The sequence below is a fragment of the Palaemon carinicauda genome, chromosome 3, assembly GCF_036898095.1.
Source record: "Palaemon carinicauda isolate YSFRI2023 chromosome 3, ASM3689809v2, whole genome shotgun sequence".
Classification (NCBI taxonomy): Eukaryota; Metazoa; Arthropoda; class Malacostraca; order Decapoda; family Palaemonidae; genus Palaemon; species Palaemon carinicauda.
Window position 1 is genome coordinate 124,453,846 of NC_090727.1, and position 11,050 is coordinate 124,464,895.

Below are 11,050 nucleotides of genomic sequence, written 5' to 3' on the forward strand. Positions count from 1 at the left end.
TTAGGTATTTATTGAGCTTATTCTTAAACACATCTATGCTCACTCCTGATATGTTTCTTTGATGAGCTAGCAGCGCATTAAATAGTCGCTGCATTATCAATGCTGGTGCGTAGTGGATTAATGTCCTGTGCGCCTTCCTTAGTTTTCCTGGTATAGTTTTGGGCACTATTAATCTACAGAGAGAGAGAGAGAGAGAGAGAGAGAGAGGGGTGAAATCTAAAGCATATAACAACACATATATCTTAGTCATCTAACATGATGTTAATATTTTTGCAGGTGCTATTTATAACAGATTCTATAAGATAATGTCAGATGGCTTCCTGTACCTTTACGCTGCGGTGTGAAGAGATATCAGCTATGCTTTAACATTCTGTAAGCAAATGCCTGGCCATCGCCTTGGAATGTATGACACACCTGCGCAGGTTGAGGTTATCAAAAATATACTCGTATGGACCCAACACAATGGTAAGTTGTCTCTAGGGCAAGATTATTTCATTCATACATTATTATTATTATTATTATTATTATTATTATTATTATTATTATTATTATTATTACTTGCTAAGCTACAACCCTAGTTAGTAAAGCAGGATTCTATAAGCCCAGGGACCTCAACAGGGAAAATAGCTCAGTGAGGAAAGGAAATTAAGAAAAATAGAATATTTTAAGAACAGTAACATTAAAATAAATATTTCCTATATAAACTATTAAAACTTTAACAAAAGGAGAAGAAGAGAAATTAGATAAAATAGTGTGCCCAAATGTACCCTCAAGCAAGAGAACTCTAACCCAAGACAGTGGAAGACCATGGTACAGAAGTTATGGCACTACCCAAGACTAGAGAACAATGGTTTGATTTTGGTGTTCTTCTCCTAAAAGAGCTGCTTGCCATAGCTAAAGAGTCTCTTTTACCCTCACTAAGATGATAGTAGCCACTAAACAATTACAGTGCAGTAGTTAACCCCTGGAGCGAAGAAGAAGTGTTTGGTAATCTCAGTGTTGTTTAGTGTAAAAAGACAGAGGAGAATCTATAAAGAATAAGCCAGATTATTCGGATTACATGTAAGCAAAGGGAAAGTAAACCGTAACCAGAGAGAAGGATCAATTTTAGTACTGTCTGGCCAGTCAAAGGACCCAATAACTGTCTACTGGTAGTATCTCAACGGGTGGCTGGTGCCTTGGCCAACCTATTCCCCTACTACCCTGGTTTTCCTGATTCATATCTCATTTGAAATGGGAACTCTGGCCTAATAGGTCATGTGATCATTATATTGAAAGTTTAGTTTTTAGGTCAGCTTGTGAAGTTCGACTAAGGCTGGAAGATCTTTTTTTAATATTCAAATTCAAGTGATCTAGTTGAAATTCTGTTCTGAGTAAGAATTAGTGTTATATCTAAAGTAAAGATTATCATTATTGTTGTTATTATTATTATTATCATCATTATTATTATTATTATTATTATTATTATTATTATTATTATTATTATCATTATTAATATTATTATCATTATTGTTATTATTATTATTATCATTATTAGATTCCATTGCATGGTCTTGTTTTTTAAATTTTTATCTGTTGATAACGGAATTTTTCTTATTAATTTTTCCTTTCATGAACAAATGCAAGTTTCATCAGCTGATCACCTCTGTGAATACTAAGATTGCCCCTATCATGAATTCAGTTATGGTGTAATCCGCAAAACCAGTTACATGAATCTGTGTTCTGTTTGTTTGTTTATGGTTTTCAGTTGCAGTAATATGAATGAATGGTTATATCATCTGTTTCAGATGCAAGAGCCTGGACCAATCAGGAAGATTCTGGGAAGAATCTGTACATCGAAAAGACTGGCACTTTTTCTAAGCAATATCCAAATGCGTATGTGGTTTGTCAGGCCAATCCCTTCGGACAGAAATGAAGACATCTTTGATCTCTTTAATACAATAGCTTATGTGGTTTGTCAGGCCAACCCTTTCGGACTTAAATGAAGACATCTTTGATTTCTTTAATACAATAGCTTATGTGGTTTGTCAGGCCAACCCTTTCGGACTGAAATGAAGACAGCTTTGATTTCTTTAATACAATAGCTTATGTGGTTTGTCAGGCCAACCCTTTCGGACTGAAATGAAGACATCTTTGATTTCTTTAATACAATAGCATATGTGGTTTGTCAGGCCAACCCTTTCGGACTGAAATGAAGACATCTTTGATTTCTTTAATACAATAGCTTATGTGGTTTGTCAGGCCAACCCTTTCGGACTGAAATGAAGACATCTTTGATCTCTTTAATACAATAGCTTATGTGGTTTGTCAGGCCAACCCTTTCGGACTGAAATGAAGACATCTTTGATTTCTTTAATACAATAGCTTATGTGGTTTGTCAGGCCAACCCTTTCGGACTGAAATGAAGACATCTTTTGATCTCTTTGATACAATAGCTTATGTGGTTTGTCAGGCCAACCCTTTCGGACTGAAATGAAGACATCTTTGATTTCTTTAATACAATAGCTTATGTGGTTTGTCAGGCCGACCCTTTCGGACTGAAATGAAGACATTTTGGAGCTCTTTAATACAATAGCTTATGTAATTTGTCAGGCCAACCCCTTCTAACAGAAATGAATACATCTTGGGGCTCTTTAATACAATGGCTTATGTTATTTGTCAGGCCGACCCGTTCGAACAGAAATGAAGACTTCTTGTAGCTCTTTAATACAATAGCTTATGTGATTTGTCAGGCCAACCCTTTCGGACTGAAATGAAGACATCTTGGAGCTCTTAAATACAATAGCTTATGTGATTTGTCAGGCCAACCCCTTCGAACAGAAATGAATACAACTTGGAGCTCTTTAATACAATAGCTTATGTGATTTATCAGGCCAACCCCTTCGAACAGAAATGAAGACATTTTGGAGCTCTTTAACTGCAAAATGTTCCTGTACTTCGACTAAACATGATGCTGCTTTATCCTAGGTCCCACTTCCTCTCTTCTACCTTCCTGGTCAACCTCTTTAAATTTTGCTCACAGCGTGAATGCAACTTTTTGCCCAAGTTGTACTTCAAGGCTGAATGGCCTCCCAGGTCCAAGTACTGGGTACATAGCCCAGTTTCTATTAATCATAAAGATTTTGACTTATATTTCACCATGCTTTACACCTCAAAGCTAGTACAGTGGTAACGCATTTCACGCATTTGCCTAGCATTTGCACGACAACAGATCGATCCCAGTCCTGGACAGCGAGTTTAAGCTGTGTACTAGGGAGATCACTGCTGTGTATGGGTACCACAACGGGGAGATGTGTAGGGGAAAGGAAGTTTGGTTGGACTTCGCTGACGTTCTATATGTATCTCTTTAGATGATACTTGAACTGAAACTAAGATACCTTTACCCTCGCATCTAAGACCTTTGGTGACGGATGCAAGGGGAGGAGCTCCTCTTGCATTTGTCAGTAGGATAACATTCCTGCTTGTAGTGTTGCCTTTACTCTTTGAGAACTTATGCATCTTAAATAACTGGATTTCTCTTTTTGTCGCTAGCGTTTCTTATATGATGCATTCCTACCTGTAGTATTACCATGACACCGTATTAATAAACAATTGCGATGACTTTAATTTTATGATTAATGACTTACGCATCTTGAATCACTGGAGTTTTCTTTTTGTCACTATAGTCCATTTCTTTTAGCTAGTCATATTTGCACCGACTCGCAGCGGTGCCCTTTTAGCTCGGAAGAGTTTCCTGATCGCTAATTGGTTGGATAAGATAATTCTAACCAATCAGCGACCAGGAAACTTTTCCAAGCTAAAAGGGCACCATTGCGAGTAGTTGAAAATATGACTCGCTAAAAGAAATGGACTATAGTGTTACATCCTTTCCCCTCGCTGTTCTTATATTATGGATTTTTCCTTTTTAATGAAACATATCTGTAACAACTACTGTTCCTAGACACTTATAGTTTGATATTCTTCAGGTAAAAGGTAACTCATAAAATTGTTAATATTTCTGTGTGATGATGTATTCAACTCCTATGCCTGGATTTTCTAAATAAAATGTATTAGTGGATCATATACGCGAGTTTATACCTCTTTGGATGTTATAAAATCTCCTTAAAGCATAGGAAATTATTAACTCATTTTAAGACTTATGATTATCCTCCGTTTGTGTTTCCCCACTAGTACAAAAATGGTAATTAACCTATCCAGCTAATGAGCAAGGATAATACCAGAATTTTTGGATAGATTGATCATCTTTCTACTTTTAGCTTCTTTAGGAGAAAGAGCCCGTGCTGGCATGTAGCCAGCTCAGTATTACCTTAAAAATAAGCCCTCTTCTTGACTGTTACTTCATGAATATATGGTATGCTTTTTGAAAGTGGACCAGTGTGACGGTCTGAATGATCCCCCGGTCTCAGAATTCTCCTTGACATTGTATAATGGTTCTTTTCCGCCATTAGCTCGCTTCGCTCGCATGAAAATAAAACATCAAGCTTGTATGTACTGGCAAGCGGTAATGTTGAGCTGCGCACACTAACATTACAGGAAAATAAAACATCAACCTCGTATGCACTGGCAAACGGTAATGTTTGCGCTTGCGCAGATTATTAAGGAGAATTCTGAGACCGGGGAATCGTTCAGACCATCAAACCTGATAGCAGTTTCGTGATGTATTGGCTCTAGTTCTATATAATATCAATAGCTAATGGGTAAAGTTCTACTTATAGATAATGTATTGTAGTAATCTTATAATTATTTATTCATCGTACTGACTTTATATGTGTACCTAGGTTTGTTATATCTTTTACCATTCACCCCCAGGTTATCTTTAGTCACATATTTTATTTAGATAAGTGTACCATATACCAATAAACATAGAAAACGAAGTATAATTATTCGAAGAAAACAGAAACCTGAAATAGAGAGTAAACTAATTTATTACGACATGTTGCACTAACGTGACCTTGATGGTCATTATTAAACGCGCTCTCTTGTCTTTGATGTAAAACAGAAGAGCGTGTTGTTCGTAAATTCTGAATTATGATTTAATACTCTTTCAAAGCACCATACTCATGTTCTATAACATTTTTTTTTTTTATTATCAGTAAAAAAAAAAAAATACTGAATGATTGTCTACAAACGAACATTGCACACATATAGAGAAAAAATAGCACTATTGTATTTCAGTTAATTGTATTATTGTATTTATATTTATTCCTCTTCATAGTTTGAGCTAAATTAATTCTTAGTATATCAAAGATAGAACTTCTTAATTCATAAAAGCAATTATGTCTATCCTGAGAGAGAGAGAGAGAGAGAGAGAGAGAGAGAGAGAGAGAGAGAGAGAGAGAGAGAGAGAGAGAGAGAGCCTTACCTTATTGCCTTATTGCCTTATTTTTTGTTTGGGTTCCCCCAGGTCCCTCAGTGTGAGGCACCTCGTATATCCACCAGAGAGTTGCTAATACATCTTCCGGTGTATTTTGCATCTTCCAGTCTTGGATGGTCTGGGATGCATCTTAGGTATTTATCGAGCTGATTTTTAAACGCATCTACGCTCACTCCTGATATGTTTCTTAGATGAGCTGGCAGCACATTAAATAGTCGCTGCATTATCGATGCTGGTGCGTAGTGGATTAATGTCCTGTGCGCCTTTCTCAGTTTACCTGGAATGCTTTTTGGCACTATTAATCTACCTCTGCTTGCTCTTTCTGATACTTTAAGCTCCATGATGTTTTCAGCAATTCCTTCTATTTGCTTCCATGCTTGTATTATCATGTAGCGTTCTCTTCTCCTTTCTAGACTGTATAGTTTTAAAAATTGCAGTCTTTCCCAGTAATCAAGGTCCTTAACTTCTTCTATTCTAGCAGTATAGGACCTTTGTACACTCTCTATTTGCGCAATATCCTTTTGGTAGTGTGGGTACCATATCACATTGCAGTACTCGAGTGTACTACGCACATAAGTTTTGTAAAGCATAATCATGTGTTCAGCTTTTCTTGTTTTAAAGTGTCTGAATAACATTCCCATTTTTGCTTTACATTTAGCCAACAGTGTTGCTATTTGGTCGTTGCATAACATATTCCTATTTAAAATTACACCAAGGTCTTTAATTGCTTCCTTGTTTGTGATTGTCTCATTATTAGGTCCCTTGTATGCATACACCATTCCTTCTCTGTTTCCATAATTTATTGATTCGAATTTATCGGAGTTAAATACCATCCTATTTATCTCCGCCCATTCATATATTTTGTTTAGATCTCTTTGTAGTGAGTTCCTATCTTCATCACAAGTAATTTCTCTACTTATTCTTGTGTCATCGGCGAAACTTCTCACTACGGAGTTTTCAACATCACAGTCTATGTCTGAGATCATAATAACAAATAGCAGTGCAGCTAATACCGTACCTTGGGGCACACCAGATATTACCTGGGCTTCATCTGATTTCTCGTCATTTGCAACCACTATCTGTTTTCTGTTTTGCAGGAATTCTTTTACCCATTTTCCTATCTTTCCCACAATATTATGCTTTCTCATTTTTTTCTCCAATATGTTATGGTCTACCTTGTCAAAGGCTTTTGCAAAATCTAGATAGATCACATCTGTGTCTTTTTCATTTATCATATTATTGTATATGTTTTCATAGTGAGCTATCAGTTGGGTCTGTGTACTTTTTCCAGGTACGAAACCGTGTTGACCCATATTAAACAAATTATTTTTGACCAAATGGTTCATTATTTTCTTTTTTATTACCCTCTCATACACTTTCATAATATGTGATGTTAGACTAACAGGTCTATAATTGCTTGCCTCTAGTCTTGATCCACTTTTGAAGATAGGGGTTATATAAGCTAATTTATGTTTAACATATATCTCGCTCATATCTATACTCTGTCTTAGCAGTATTGCAAGTGGCTTCGCGATAGTGTTTGCAGTTTTTTTTAACAAAATCGCTGGAACTCCGTCTGGTCCGGCTGCCGATCCATTTTTAATTTCGTTTATAGCCGTAACAATATCTGCTTCATTAATATCTATATCCGTTAGATATTCAACATTTTCTTCTCTCATTTCTGTTTCATTATTCTCATTCGCAATTCTTGGCGTGAACTCACTCTTATATTTTTCTGCTAATATGTTGCATATTTCCTTTTTTTCATTCGTTAGCCGTCCTTCAATTCTTAGAGGGCCTATTTCTATTCTCCTTTTATTCATCTTTTTTGCATAGGAGTAAAGTACTTTGGGGTTTCTTTTTATATTTTGAAGTGTCCTTTCTTCTAAGTCCCTTTTTTCATTTTCTTTCGACTGTATAATCTTTTGTTCTGCATTTTCTATCTTACATTTTATTTCCCTCATTTTCCACACATTTTTTTCTTTTGCAAGATTTTTCTTCCACTTTTTAATTTTCTGAAATAAGATCCTTCTGTCTCTTGGTATGTACGTCTTTTGTTTATTGTTTTTTTTCGGTACATATTTTTCAACAATTTTCTCCAGTATTTTGTACAGTATATCCGTATTTACCTGTATATTATCACTTATAAATACATTTTTCCATTCTTTATTCAGTTCTTCATTTATTTCTGACCATTTTATATTCTTACTGTAAAAGTTATATTTTCCATATCCTTCCCAAAGTTTTGTGCTTTTATTAATTCTGTGATCACTTGCTTTGGAATGAACTATCAATTCTATGACATTGTGGTCTGAAATTCCTGTGTTATACACTATTATTTCTTTAACATAATTCACCTCATTCACAAATACTAGATCTAGGACATTTTCCTTTCTTGTTGGAATGTGGTTTATTTGTTGCATATTATGTTCTAATAGCATATCTTGAAGCTTTTCAAATTGCCTCTTATCTTCTGCGCTACTATTACTATCTTTTTTATATGTATACATACAACCACCTTTCTTCTATCCGTTCTTTCCAATCCACGAAAGGAAAGTTAAAATCTCCGGATAGAGTATATTCCAGTCTTTATGGTTTCTACATATATCATCTATTTTTTCTATTATTATGTCAAACTCCTTAGTGTGTTGGGGGTCTGTAAACTACAATATTCATTAGTTTTTCAATTCAAATTCTACCGCAATCAATTCACATTCTGTGTTGCTGTATTTTTCACATACTTTTCCTTGATTTATGTCTCTTCCATATATTGCGGTTCCCCCTTGATTCCTATTTTTTCTGTCTGATCTATAAGTTTGGAAACCCTTTATCTGGTCATCACTGCCAGTCTCTTGGGAATACCATGTTTCAACTTATATTTTAATATATCTATTTTTTCAATTTGGGTTAGTTCTTCTAAGAACTCTATTTTTCCTTTTAGAGTTACTCGTGACTAAACCCTGTGCATTCATTACTATTATGGTTGTGTTTCATCCCCATTATTTAATATTGGTAATAATATAGATTCTCCCATGCTTCCTTCCTGTTCTGATATGATGTTCTTTTCTTCATTTCCCGGAATTCTGCCATTAAAAAATCCAACTTTTCTATTATATTTGCTCTTTCGCCTTCATATTTATTTGTGTGTGTATACCTGCAACTGTCCCCAGAGAGAGAGAGAGAGACTGACTGACTGACGTTTGCCCACAGAGAGAGAGAGAGAGAGAGAGAGAGAGAGAGAGGAGAGAAGAGACTAACTGACAGAATAACTTTTGCTCCGAGAGAGAGAGAGAGAGAGAGAGAGAGAGGAGAGAGAGAGAGGAGAGAGAGAGAGAGAGAGAGATGAGAGAAACTAGTGACTGACGTTTGCAGCACAAAAGTGAGAGAGAGAGAGAGAGAGAGAGAGAGAGAGAGAGAGAGAGAGAGACTACTGGACTGACGTTTGGACCACGAAAGTGAGAGAGAGAGAGAGAGGAGAGAGAGAGAGAGAGAGAGACTAACTGACAGAATAACTTTTGCCCAGATAGAGAGAGAGAGAGAGAGAGAGAGAGAGAGAGAGAGAGAGAGAGAGAGAGAGAGAGAGAGAGAGAGACTGACTGACATTTGCACCCAGGAGAGAGAGGAGAGAGACTAACTGACAGGAATAACTTTTACTCCCGAGAGAGAGAGAGAGAGAGAGAGAGAGAGAGAGAGAGAGAGAGAGAGAGAGAGGAGAGGAGAGAGAGAGAGAGAGAGAATGACTTGCTCCCAAAGAGAGGAGAGAGACTGACTGAATGACTTACTCCCAGAGAGGAGAGAGAGAGAGAGAGAGAGAGAGAGAGGACTTTTACTTCCAAAGGAATTTACTATCATATATCATAGTTATAGTTCTGACTGCTTTTTACTATAATCAATATCAATTTTGCAAGATTTGGAAAAAATCCTACCAGCCATTGATAGATTTGGTTGAAGAACAATCGTCAGTACAGTAATCTTAAATTGGAACTTATCAAAATTGGAATAACAATTCTAAGGGTCGTTTAGTTACTCCAAGGAATAATATGAGCCTCAAGCCTTTGGAATAATCAACCTCTCGTTATGTGTGAAAATCGAAATATTTCTGTAGTGTGCTGCCATCTGTTGACAGATAAACCAACTCACAATTACTTGGCTTATAGAAATGACTTCTTTTTTATCCAGTGTAATAATAGTCTCCAACATCTACGAGTTATGATTTACCAGACCAAATTGTGATAGCCTTTAAAGTAGGGAAGTAATACTTGAAAAAAAAACTTGCTATTTCTCACAACAGACAATTCAGGACTTCTTGTATCAAATTTGTATCTGCCAAATAGCATCAAATAACAGAGCCAGTCGTAAAGCCAGTTAGTTTTACTGGGATCTTAGCCCTGTCCACAGGATCCACGATCGAGCATGCCCTACGGGCAAACAGTGATACCAGACCACAATAGTTAGTAAGAATGATGGTTAATGACGTCAGAAGCCGGAAAATTAAAGGCAGGGATCTGGCAACACTGTATGATGCCAGATCCCTGTCTGTGGTTATCCTGCTTCTGACGTCATTAACCATCATTCTTACTAACTATTGTGGTCTGGTATTACTGTTTGCCCGTCAGGCATGCTCAATCGTGTGGACAGGGCCAAAGGAAGGGTAGCGAGTTTAAGCAAATGGAAGATCTTATTGGTCCTGTTTTTGAGACGTATGGATCCACAAGAATTAGATATGTTGGGGCAAGGTTGAAAATGGCCTAAAGTCATGACGAACTATACTCAATTTTTTTTTCTATTGAGGCGCATTTGCACCGACTCGGAGCGGTGCCCTTTCAGCTCGGAAAAGTTTCCGCTATCTGATTGGCTAGAATTATCTTGTCTAACCATATCAGCGATCAGGAAACTTTTCCGAGCTAAAAATGTTTACTTCTCCTGGTATCAAGTAAGGAGAATTGGAGAAGAACTGAGAGATGAGAGAGGAACGAGAATTGTAAATAACTTGAGAATTGATAAAGACTCGAGAAAAGAGAGAAACAAGAGAACTTATAAGAACTTGAGATTTGGGAACTCGAAAACCTGAAAGTAGGAAAAATAAAGAAAAAATCTAAAACTGAGGGAAGAAAAAAGAAATGAGAAGAAATTAAGATCTCTTCAGGCGTGAGGGAGTCAGAGACTGCTTGGAAAAGGTAAAGTATTCTGAAATAATTGACTATTTTAAGAATTATCATCTTAATACTCTTTGTTTGTCCGAAACCTTGTTTTTTTTACAATTGTTTATTATTATTATTATTGTTATTATTATTATTATTATTATTACTATTATTATTATTATTATTATTATTACTTGCTAACCTACGACACTAATTGGAAAAGCAGAATGCTATAAGCCCAAGGGCTTCAACAGGGAAAATGGCACAGTGAGAAAAGGAAATAAGAAAACTACAAGATAAGTAATTAACAATTAAAATATTACTTTAAAGAACAGTAACAGCATTAGAATAAACATTTCATATATAAACTATAAAAACATTTAAAATAAGAGGAAGAGAAATAAGATAAGAGTAGTGGGCCCGAGTGTACCCTCAAGCAAGAGAACCCTACCCCAAGACAGTGGAAGACCATGGTACAGAGGCTATGACCCCGTCCAAAATTCTTCTTTATAAACTCTTGAGAAAACAGTGGCAA

At 36.2% G+C, this 11,050-nt stretch overlaps 1 protein-coding gene across 1 annotated transcript in view; it reads left to right on the plus strand.

Moving 5' to 3' along the window:
- The first annotated feature begins 380 nt into the window (after window positions 1-380).
- Window positions 381-11,050, plus strand: part of LOC137633955 (uncharacterized) — a 16,402-nt gene continuing 5,732 nt past the window's right edge. The window contains exons 1-2 of the mRNA XM_068366212.1: window positions 381-465; window positions 1,788-1,875. Of these exons, the coding sequence (XP_068222313.1) occupies window positions 381-465; window positions 1,788-1,875 (173 nt within the window). The remainder of the gene's footprint in view (window positions 466-1,787; window positions 1,876-11,050) is intronic.